This window comes from Python bivittatus, unplaced genomic scaffold (assembly GCF_059951505.1).
Source record: "Python bivittatus isolate LINGU-HERP-01145 unplaced genomic scaffold, Pbiv_v1 ctg000700_np1212, whole genome shotgun sequence".
In the NCBI taxonomy this organism is placed as follows: Eukaryota; Metazoa; Chordata; class Lepidosauria; order Squamata; family Pythonidae; genus Python; species Python bivittatus.
The window spans coordinates 52,781,184-52,793,355 of record NW_028277098.1 but is presented as its reverse complement, the minus strand read 5'-3'; the positions used below and the strand labels follow the sequence as shown (position 1 = coordinate 52,793,355).

The 12,172-nt window shown below is 40.3% G+C and overlaps 1 protein-coding gene across 2 annotated transcripts; it reads left to right on the top strand.

Moving 5' to 3' along the window:
* Positions 1–485: 485 nt before the first annotated feature.
* On the top strand, positions 486–9,581 carry TMEM125 (transmembrane protein 125). 2 transcript variants are annotated; one of them, XM_025172259.2, is made up of 3 exons: positions 486–694; positions 3,373–3,694; positions 6,151–9,581. In XM_025172259.2, the coding sequence occupies exon 3, from the start codon at positions 6,461–6,463 to the stop codon at positions 7,130–7,132; it is 672 nt and encodes a 223-aa protein (XP_025028027.1). In that variant the 5' UTR covers positions 486–694; positions 3,373–3,694; positions 6,151–6,460; the 3' UTR covers positions 7,133–9,581. The 2 variants fall into 2 exon arrangements, with proteins under 2 accessions (XP_025028027.1, XP_007436850.1); XM_007436788.4 differs by lacking the exon at positions 3,373–3,694.
* Positions 9,582–12,172: the final 2,591 nt, after the last annotated feature.

Below are 12,172 nucleotides of genomic sequence, written 5' to 3'. Positions count from 1 at the left end.
ACTGTTCTAACCTTTGTAGAGATCATCAGTGATCAGTTTAATTAGAATGTTCATTCCCCAAACCAATTAATACTTCCTATTAGGACTCAAGAGCCATTCCTATTCCCAGAAAGTCTGCCAAAGGTTCCCTATAGAGACAGAAGATGAAGAGAAGTTGTATTTCTATCTTGACATTAATTTGTACCATGTCCTTACTGCCCATGTGCTGTTCCTTGAAGAAAAAATGTCAATTGTCTTGCAATGAGCAATCGATCTCTGTCGTCCTGTACTGTTTACCTCTACCTGTAATGTATATCCTTCTTTTGTTGGCTTCACCAGCCTTATTTTCATTTCCCGTATGCACACCGTCATCAGGCTGGAATGTTTCCAAGGACAACAGGTTGTCTCTCCAACTCCACCCTGCTACAGAATGTACCTGCCTGGGCAAAGGTCAGTGCCTGCTGTAAACCTATCAGATGAAGCATCTGGTGTTAGACTGAGGAAGGAGGTGGAACTAGCACCTGTTGCTTGATAGGCAGATACAGGCAGAGAGTGTAGAAGGTAGGTTTCAATTTTATCCTTGGACCATATCCTAAAAATTGACCCATTAGTCAACCCCAATGGAAGAGGACTATGGCACAACCATCCTAGGAAACCTAAGAGCGTGGCCCAGGAAAAGATTCTTGCAACATCTTCTGTGATCAATCAGCTGCAGGTGAGTGAACTCCATGCCCATCCCAGCAAATATCTGTTTGCCTCCATGCCATGCTACCCTTTCTCTTTTCAGTCAAGATTTGGAGAAGCTGCCTTCTGAACATTTTTCAGAGGACTATACACTCACATACATTCTTTCTTTCCTGAGCTATATCATACCAACATACAGATGTACCTATTTCCATATTAATTTGCATGTATTTCTGTTTACTTTTTATGTTCATTTAAACTCCAGGAGTTATCAAAGTAGGTAGAACTGGCATATTTTTAAAGTCTTAAAACCATTCTTCCTCTCTAGGTTTCCTTATCCAGTAGCTTCACCAACTCAAAGTAAGAAATGATGAGGAAGACAGGTCTTTTCCCATATGGGTTAATGCCGAATAGCTGAAACCAAGCTGGATACTAACTTCTAGCTACAGGTACTCCAGCAAAATTTAGCAAACATTGTCCCAAGCTAGCGTGCACCATCCATCCATCCATTCATCCATCCATAGCCTTGGGCAAGTATTGCCTAAAGCATATAACAATTCTTTTTCACTGTTTGGTATTTAAATGAAATGGATGGAGTCATGAATATGGATTTCATGTCAGTACCCATAATTTAACATCCACAGGGTTCAACTGTTTCTTTCTCAAGAATTTAAGCTTCATTCATAATTAACATAAAAAGATGTTGGGGTGTTGTGTGTGTGTGTGGGGTTATCTTCTATCTTGGTCCACTTTCCAGTGACTTGGTACTGGATTTAGTATTCTGGTTTCTCCAATCACGTGGCTTAGCTGGCAATCTGCCTTAAACAAGCCTGATCTCCATATGGTTTTAAGAGTGATCTCATGTTCTGTCCCTGTTGGAGAGGGGGGTTTGGACTGATGCTGTCAGGCTGTGTCTGGATCAGAAGCCTCTTCTTTCTGTCCACTGCTTCTGCCAAGGGAAAACTCCAGTAGCCTCTAATCAAATTATTAAACAATTGCCTGGGATAAATGGGATCTCTTATTTGAGAATTTGGGGGAGGGTGTTAATAACACTTCTTTCATTCTTATATGCTGTACTAAATATCCTCTAAATCCCTTACCTGCTGTTAGATTTCCACACATGATCATTCTCTAATGCATCCTACTGATTCCAAACATACTGAATTGCTGCCTTTGGCTAGTGGTGGATTTATAAATGATCATCACATTGCTTTGACTCCTACGCCATACGTATTGCCTACATTTAGTGAAGTCCCTTCTTCTATCCTACTTAATTTCACTGCTAAGATCTGCTATAATACAAAAAAGGGCAATGATTTTAGCACTGAGCCAAATCAAGGTAACACTCTCCCTCAGATATGAATCTCCTTCTTTGCAGACATCTTTGCAATCTTTGTTAAAAAGGATGTTAAACTGATTGCAAGTGGGGTGCAGGTCTCCTTTTGCAAGGCAAATAGACTGAAACTCTCTAAAGCTGGGATTTATTCTGAAAGTTCCTCCCAGTAGCAGGAATCCAGGGCAGTGGTATAACATCCTCACTTGGGGTCTATTCCATTTGGACTGCCAGCTTTCTGTATTGGACTGTTCCCTAACTTGCTGCAAGGAGATATGTTGAGCTACAACTTTTATACTGAGAATCATGGAAGTTGTAGCCCAATACATCTCTTGAACACCAGGCTGGCAGAAGTTGCTATTACTTTCAAGGAGGGGTGGGCAGTGTTACATCTTGTATGTCCATTTGATATGCATACAAATCCAAGGGAAGCAGAAAGAAAACAAGAAAAACACTGTTGGGGAATAGATTTTTTGGTAAGCCTGTGAAAAGGATGTAAAGGATTTTAAGCCATTTTTTCAAAATTTCATGTTGCAGTACTAAGCACTATCATTCCATTTATATAAGGGCCTAATGGTTTTTAGGCCAGGATGCACTTTTAGGTTATCATCCTGTTTAGAAACTCCACTATATTCATTGGAGTACAGTTCTAGGTAGGAAGGCAAAGGACTGCAGATTTCAGCTACCAGTGTAAACAGCGGGATGTAAGGTACTCTCTCCTGAATATCTTCAGATCCTGAACTTAGTTTCCATACTACACTGTGGCTTATTTAAATAAAGTGACTTTCTGATTTCAGAGCTGAGCAAAATAAACTGGCTTCAGAAGATTAAGGGGCAACATCTAGACTTAACCACCATCATATTTACCTATGAAGATAATTTTATTTTCAGGCCTCTGATACTTTTGATATTCTACTGTACAGAGGAAGACTCAGAATCATAAAATTTGCAAGGGCCATTTAAGCCAGCAAATCTACTGTAAACTCCTGCTTAAATACTGAAAATATTTCAAAATGGTCCAGCAAGGATTCACCATCTTAAGAATAGGCTAGCAGAAGTATTTTATCAATTCTTCCTAAGTAACATATTCGGCATCCACTTTCCACTTAGATTCCTGCTTTATTACCAGGATACCTAAAGGAAAAAATCTTAAGAGCAAAGTAATACAAAATGGTTAAATGTTACCATGGCCAACAACTTTATCAAGTTGGATGAAATTAAAGTGTTATTTGTATCCTAAGCAGGGACAGAGGAAGAGAAGCTAAAAATGTAGCAAACTCCTGTACTTAGTCCAGATCTCAATTGCTTTTTGAGAAAAAAATGTACATCAAGGGTTAAGACAGCTTAGATGCAAGCTTCTATTGTCTCAAAACCAGAGAACCAGTTGGTGACAAGAGGCAGATGCTGATGAGGGACCATGTGAGACTGGAACAGTGAAAGAAGCTTTCTTATTGTGTGGGATCTCTGCCTCAATCATCAGTACAAGGAGCAAATGCTACTAAAATGAAGACTTGTATCAAGAGCCCAAACACAGCTAAGAATTGGTGCATGACATGCACACCCTTACACCAGGAACAGCCAACTTGTTGAAGACTTAGCCAAGACTGCAGCACCTATGAGTGGAATTCCTAGAAGGCATGGAGCCACTGACCCACCACCCTGGAATCGAGATGTTATAACCAGAAGAGCACATTGAAGGTAATTTCAAAACAGGAACTTTGGACCAGTCCTTGAGGGCCTGCATGGAAGAAGCTTCTTTATAAGGCATGTGTGCAACCTTTCTGGAGTAGACCAATGTACACTTTATAGTCAAGTACTAAGGATGTGTGTAACAGCCAAGGAAATTGATGCTTTATGATCATTCTAGTCATTTATTGTTTATAGCTATGGATATTCCCTCCTTCCCCCTAACCCCATATTTAGTAAGTGCTTTATAAGAAAATTCATCTTGTTTTAAAATCACATTTCAATTTTGTTGGATGACCACTAATTCTATTATGATACAAAATAATATTTCCCCTCTTCATATTTATCAAACTATTCTCAACTATTATCAATCACAATATACCTGTTCCTAGTGCATATGTTATACAGAAGATATTGTATTTCTATTGTATATGTATTCCTTTTGATATTGACTGTTTTTATTCACACAGTCATAAAGCCTGTTATATCACTAGATTCATCAAATTTACAAAACTACAAAATAAGGATGAGCCATTTATTTCAACAGAAGCAATTCTGATATTTTTGCACTATGCCTTTCAAAATCTGTTTTTGTCTTTTTCAAATGATATTAAGATGTACTCATGGGATACATAATAGCTGCATCCTTTTTCCTGCAATTGACAGAACTTTGTACCTAGATAGCACATTGCATGATTCCTGCTTGCTCTTTCAGGGTGACGTTTCACAAGTGTGTTAATACACAAAAAATTAATCATGTCTTTCCCATTTTATTGGGACAATTGTGAGGCCTTGGTACTATGATCCTGTTTTAATCTGCTGCTTTGATTCCGTGATACTCAGGAGTAATTTTACACTGTTTTAATGTGCAGTGTGAAATGTTTTAGGAATCACAATGGTTAAAAATCAGTAAACAAATTTTGGAATTAAATTCAAGCAATTTTTATAATCTGTAAATGCTACTCTTTCACCCTACATGCTTCCTAGAAAGTGATGGAATATAGAAAAGACTATTGTTATTTCACAAAAATGTGCGCCTTTCTCCTCTGTTCTAAGAATCCTTCTTCCCAGCCATAGTCAGCATATATTCCTCCCATCCTTCAAGCAGCAGAAAAGTATACCAGGATAATTTGTGCTGTCTTCCTCAGCTGAGCATGAAGCCAGGGAACAGCGCTGCTTTCTTCACAGAGTTAATGCAGGACAGTGGATGGTCCAGCTTCCTTTCTCCTCCCACCCAGCATCACCTACCAACATGAAAAGCCATCAGCTGAACAGGAGACTGATACAAAAATTACAATAATGCTAACCTATCAGTCTTCCAGAAGATCGATATTCCCACTTCAAAACAAATGAACAAAAAAGACTGCCAGGTATCTGGACTCTCACACAGCCCCAGCCATAGCCCAGGCAGAGAGATGCTACATCCACAGCAGACTTAGACAATCAATTCCCTGCCCTGTCCATGTTATTGCCAGCTTCATCATCAAGGCATTTTAGACTGTATGGCAAGATGTGTTGGAAAAAACTGGAAAATACTGCTTTAACAGTGGAACAACTGTAGACATCTTCAGGGTGCCTCTGCAGTGAACTGGGGAAAAGACAGAGGTGATGTCATGAGAAGGTGTCCCTTAAAAGTGATTAGAGAAGCATCTTTGTACAGTAATTAGGGGGACATGAGGATGAGCTGTAGGACCAGGATATTTCTTAATTTTAATTATTTTGTGAAATATGTCTTTGTAATGAACATGTTAACACTCAATATTTTTAATAAATTCAAAGCTAACTAAATATTTTTAATAAATGCAAAGCTAATCCCAAAATGACAAAAACATAACTTCAATACAGAACCTATTTTTGCCTTTCCTCACTGGAGAACTGTTTTATTTATTTTTTTTCTTTCAACATCTATCATCCTGATGTCATGAGAAATGCTGACACCAATTATAATTAATCTTTGCTTCCCATCAAGACAGAAGTTAGTACAAACAGCCAAGTTAAGCATCCTGAGACTATCAAATCCATCTTTTCTTAAAGAAGAGATTTAAGTATTATGAAGATGATTGTCTCCAAATTGGTGGGGGTGGGGGTGTTAGTAAAATAGTTTAAAAAACTGTGAGTAGAAATATGAGCAGCATTTCTTGCATGCTTACATTTTGCTATAAATTATTCAAACTGTGTAAATGAGAAAATGCATCCAAATGTTTCATAAGGGCAACTGAAGTTTCAGTTAAAATTTACTCATGAAGGCAGAATCTTGCTTTTCTTGGCACATACATTGTGCCACAAGGAAGGCTTTTGACTTACCTTTTGAAGGCAAGGCATGGAAGAGTATAGCCTGGCCCACAAAATGCTGGTTTGACTTGCATGGACCCTGGTTGACCCCATGAGGAGTGGTCTTCATCACACTTTCTTTTCACCTTTTGGAGAGAAAGCTCTCTTTTCATATTTTGTCATTGTTTCCTTTTCAGAGAGCTGGCTGGATCTGGGTGTGCTCAGAATCCGGGTGTGCTCAGAAGAGAGCTGCAAGACGCTGAAGCAGGTTTTGGTCTCAGCCTCAGATAGAAGAGTCTTCCGTTGCTGCTGTTTCCTCTCCAACCGTTTCCATCCAAGCAAGACAAACTGTGATTTGGGTAGGAACCAAAAAATAACGCACTGCCTCTATCCCCAGGAAAATGTCTCAAGTACCCACCCTCCTCCTTGCTGTCACGCATCAGGCCAGCTGAAAGCAGCAGCTCCAGGGCTCATCCTTTCTGTGTGTGAGCCAGTTCAGCATCCCCCATGCCAGAACTGCAGCACCTGAATGAACCCAGGCTCCCGGCTAATGCCAGCCAGATCCAGAGAAACATCCTGGAAGAGCATGTGGAGCTATGGTGGTTCCAGGAGCCCAGGAAGTCCTTCATCTGCTATGGAATAGCGGTGGCCTTGATTCTAGCCTGTGGGGTGGGTGGCATTGCCCTGCTCTACAGTACTAGCAGTCGCTCTGGAGAGTGGAGGCTGGCAGTGGGCACAACGCTCTGTCTGCTGGCACTCTTGGTACTACTGAAGCAACTGTTGAGCTCTGCCATCCAGGACATGAACTGCATTCGCAGACGAGAACAGGTGGAGTTGCTGAAGAGCGGTGGGGCATCTGACTGCGTTGTGCTTCTGCTGACGGCCTTGGTGCTGCTGGTGTGTGGCACAGTGCTCACAGCCCTCTCCACCACCAGTGTCAGCACCAGTCCCCCAACCCCACGCCCCCTTGCCAGCATGTTTATCAGTGGCATTGTGCTCACAGCTGCGGGAGCAATTATCCTGCTCAGTCTGTTGCTGTATTTGACATGGACTTCCTGCCGTCCGGCTATCCGTCAGAACCAGGGGGCTGAAAACAACAGTGCCATCTTCACCGTATCAGGACACGTTTCTGCCAGTCAGCAATTTCCTCCTACCTCCAGCATGGCAAACCTAATTTAACCCTCAAGGACATGGTGGTGACTGCCGCTGACTCTGAGATTACTCTGACTTTGGGTTGGCATTTCCCTACATGCCATCTGACCCAAACTCAGCACCTTAATGAACTTTTCACTGCTTGGTCAGACATCAGAACCTCTCTGAAGTTTGCTTTGGGGCACATGGAGAATCAAAAGAAGTGTAACGGGAGGAAAACAAGTGGCTATCATTCCAAAGTGGGACTGTGCTTATCCTAAATAACTAAGGCACCTTGAATACATGGAGAAGCATCTCTCTCAGCAGTTCCACTGAAAATCCATTTCAGACTAACGTTGGTTTATGAGGCATTACCACCTATTTCTTTTTTGCATTCAAAAGGACTAGAAGCTTGCTTTTACAAAAATGAAAGCAGCAGCTCTGTAGAAACTGAATCAGTTTTAAGCTTATGTGGTGTGATAGTTCTATTTAGAACAACCAAAGTATGAAGACTAAATAACTAAGCTACATAGAGCATATTTCCAACAAAGCGTATCTTCCTAGCCAGAACACTGAGGACCATGGCAAAACACACCCTACAATACAGCCAGCAGGGCTACCGGATCTGGGCTGCAAAAATCCAGGTGATCACAAGATGGCAGCAACAAGTTATATTTGTCTGTTTCTCTTTGCTGTCTTCTAGCAATCATCCAAATTTTTGTAGCCCAGGCATGGCAACTCTAACTGCCACTTGCCAATGGTGCTTGATAGAAAATAGATGATAGGAATAATATTTTCCAGTCTTAAGACTTCGGGATACTGGAGTTTGGAAACAAGATAAAACCACCCAGAGTTGTTGGGAGTCAGGTGGCACATACATTTAATAAATTATTATAATTATAAAAGAAAGTTTACAGCAGGACCAAACTGTATGTGTGAATCCAGGGAAGCATCAATTCATGTATTATACTAATAACAAAATTGGTATAGGTGTGCCTATTTCCTGATGTATGAAGAAATAATACTCATTTTGTTTACTTTTATAATGGAAATCACTAAGTCTGATTATTTCAAGAAACATCTTGCCCCAGACCAAGAGCAAGATGACTGTACAGCATCTACAGATTAGTAGCTTTACAATATCTGTCACTTCCTGCAATGCCAACTTTCCCAACAGCTGTAAAGTAGCAGACAAAATCAGTAAAATTACTTAAATTGTATCAACTAGATTTTTAAAGTTTCTCTCAGTCTATTTAAGCTGACTTGGTTCATATCAAGTGAGGACCTTAGTCTTGCTTTATGGAAGTCTGGAATCAGCTGTTTCTAACTTGGATTTCATCTGCGGTAGAGCCAAAACTGACAAAAATTTTTAAAAAGTCTTTCTGAAAGGTTTATAGTAAGCAAAGAGGCCTAGAAGTATCTCCTCCAGTCATACAACAAAACGGTAAGATAAGGCTATACCAATTTTGAGTCATACAGTATACGTACATGTTGAGAAATCTGTATTTCTATAAAAAGACATTCCAAATTCTGCATTCAGACAGAATAACGCATATTAGGAATGTGCAATGCTTTGTGTTCAGTTCCAAAAGAAGGCTTTGGAGCACGTGGAGGTACAAATGTCGGCAACTTTTAAAACACTCTATCTTTTCCGAAGATTACATGGCAACTATGCAATCCCTGGAAAAGAAGAAGCTGCTTTAAATTGTTGTGGACGGGTGCTATATTTGCACATTTTCTGATTACTTAGAAAAGCTACATAGCCCTACTGCATATTAAATACAAATTCACACACTTTTTTGTTCAAGATGCAACTTCTGTCAAGCTTTAGACAGCAAATGTGGAAAAGGAGATGAGTGAAATGATAATGTTGTTTAAGAAAGGTGGGGGTGCCTGCAGTGATAGGGGGTCCTTTTATCTCAAGTGAAGTACAATACAGCTCCATTTATATCATTTTTAAATGATTTTAACACCATCCACCATACTGGATCTAGAAGAAACAGGGTGGTGCTTTGTTCAGCTTCTAAACCATTTTGAAATGTCATTTGATTCATACATGTACCTTAAAAATCAAGATTAAATAAGATATTGTAACATCTTGTAGCTTCACCATATACCTATGGATAGTTTACATCCAGTTACTCACTATCTACTACAACTTAGTTCTCACAAACAAGCTTATCTACTCTTCTTCAGATGTTGTCATAGCAGTTTTCACTAGAATACAAACAAAAAACATGTGGAGAAATCTGCCACTATTCTCCATATCTCTGTGATCTCTATTTTACCAAGCACTATTCTACAACTATAACCCAGGTTCCATTCACACGTCCTCAAAGAAACCAGACTGCGGTTGTGAATTATTAAACTGTCAGGCAACCATTCCCATTTCAAGAGTCCACTGGAGTTGGGTGGCCAATAAATTTAAATAAATAAATAAAGGTTTTTTTTTCACATTTATGGCATCAGACTTACCCTCCTCACTTTGCATCTTACAAAAGCATATGAAAAACCAGAGAAGATGCTCTTTTTTTTCTTGCTATAAACATTAAATAGTTTGAGAAATTCATCAATACTTGAGACATTCATCAAACTATACTGAAAATCTTTGCACATTTGCTTGGGAGTTAGCTCCAATGAATTTAGTGGGAAGAATATCTGATTAAAAGCACTCTGGACACACGCTATGTCAAAAGTCAACTATATTCCCATCTTATCTTCCCAGCAGAGTGGCTCTAAGCAAGGCCTTCTATGTCTGCTAGATACCATTTGGGACTTATAGGATTTAAATGTAAATCCTTTGCTACAATGTCCAGTTTCTGTAAATTCATAATTCGAATATCAGTTGATATGGCAAGCCTAATTCTAGAATAAAGAGATGTATATAATTGGGGGAGGGGAGGGGTTAGATAGCAGCATATCCACATTCCTTATCCAGTAGTTTCAACTTACGACATCATATGAATACAGTTTCCCTCCTCCTCTTGGTGGAAAACTAGCAGACATCCTAAAAGGTCTAATTTCTTTCCAGCCTCAGACCCAAGGAATTTGGGATGCACGTGTTATGGAGGAGCTACAGCTAAGTTAGTCATAGTAGCCATAAGCTAGACCTGCAAAAGTCTGCAAGTTCAGTTACAGGAATCCCTGGTTAAAATGATCACAGGCAGCAAGCGCTAAGAAATATCTCCGCTGAGTCATACCTGGTGGAAGGTAATTTAGAGCTCAGGATGCAACTGGTCTGAAATTAGTAAACAGGACTGCACAAAGCAACTGAAAGGGACACTTGGCAAAGCATGTTAGTGCAAGCAAAGCGTCTCTCCCTTAAGTATTAAAGTGGCTGCATCCTCTAGAAGGCTCGCACAGTCCTCGCCAATGGCCTGGGCAAAGAGCCACGTTGTCAGGACTCTTCGAAACACCAGCAGGCCATTCAAATTTCTGGAGGAATCTCATTCCAGAGAGTTTGGCTCTCAAACCCACCCAGGTTTTTGGGGGTCCCTCAGACCCACTCAGATGGTGATTGTCGTGTTTGCACAAATGTGAAGGTCTGTGGGATCAGGTCAGCTTTGATTGTCTGCAAATGCAAGTACATACACAAACAACACTATGCAACATACATGAATCCATGAGTGGAAGTATTATATGCAACGATCTACCCCGGTCTTCCCCAGCCATGTGCCTTCCAGGTAAGTGGCTATGCTGGAAGGAACCACCTGGGAAAAGATGCTGATGGTTCCAGACCCACTTTTTCTCCCTCAATTCTAGGGTGGTCATCCAGATTTTTGCAGTCTAATTTGTTCTGTATTTGCCTGGCTACCAGAAGTTTTTGCGAGCAGCCGGGCCACGAACTCACAAAACCACCCCGCCCACATACTTCTCAGTCACTTCTTGACAACATCCCCTCCTTCCGTGTCTTCAAACTTCCGCGCGGTGACGTCATCCGCGACAAGTTTTCTACTTCCTTGTTAGGGCTCTTAGACTTAAAAAGACAAGAGTCGTTCGCGCCTCGAGTGGGCTTGGAATTGCTGCATCACGGAGCCTTGAGGTGTCAGCCGGCTTTTGGCTTTGGGAAAATGTAGTCTTCTTGTTCTGATTAATAACTATTTTTTTTTAATGTTACAGAATACTGAAATGATAAGACAAAGAACTTTTGCAGAATATAATTTGGCTGGATTTGCAAAATACTTTAGCTTTTTGAATTATTAATTTACTGAGTTCACAGCATATCATGCCTACTAACTTTTTTGGCACCTGTACCTACCAAACTGTTTCTCAACCTCTAAGGGAGCATTTTTCACACCTGGCAACTTTAAGATGTGTGGACTTCAACTCCCAGAATTCCCAGACTGGTATGTTGACTGGGGAATTCTGGGAGTTGAAGTCCACACATCTTAAAGTTGCCAAGTTTGAAAAACACTGCTCTAAGCCACGCGTGGCAGATGGGCACTTTCCCTTGCCCTGGTTTAGGAGTCTCAAGTGATGTTATCAGAAGGAAAAACAAGGTTCTCTCTCTTTTTTTCCTTTGCTACTTCTTTTTGGTGTTTAAGGTCGTTTTAATTATATGTACAATAATGGCCCTCTCTCTGCTGCAAACAAATTTTGGTCCCTTTAAGATTAAGAGCATAGTTTAAAAGAGCTGTGAACAAGGCTGAGGAGAGCATCGAACTAACATCATTCCTAACAGCATCTGATTAAAGTTTGAAATCTCCAAGAAGCTGGAGTGCCAGAGGATATGCAGAGGGACTTCTGTTTCAGAAACTGCCATTTGTAGAAATAGGTAACACAAGTCCAGCCAGGAAATGCAGTCAGTTTCATGCCTGTTTCCTCTGTTGTGCTACGTTAGGTCAGGTGGTTTCCTGTTCTTATTTTTCTGTACAAGCTAGAGAAGTGTGTGCAATTCCAGCCTTTATAATTCAAAGTGGACATGAAGGAATATTTTTATTTATTTAGAACATTATTGTAATCACTAATCATTTGAATCCAATCTCTCTGAGAGCTTTTTTAAACATTTGAAGCAGGTGACCACCATCTTGTGATCTAATCAGAACATGTGGAGTTTTCTGTTAATTCATTTCCTAGGAGCTATATTCT

Excerpts from the sequence above, each read along its gene's own strand:
- TMEM125 (XM_007436788.4), top strand. The coding sequence starts at position 6,461 with ATGCCAGAACTGCAGCACCTGAATGAACCCAGGCTCCCGGCTAATGCC.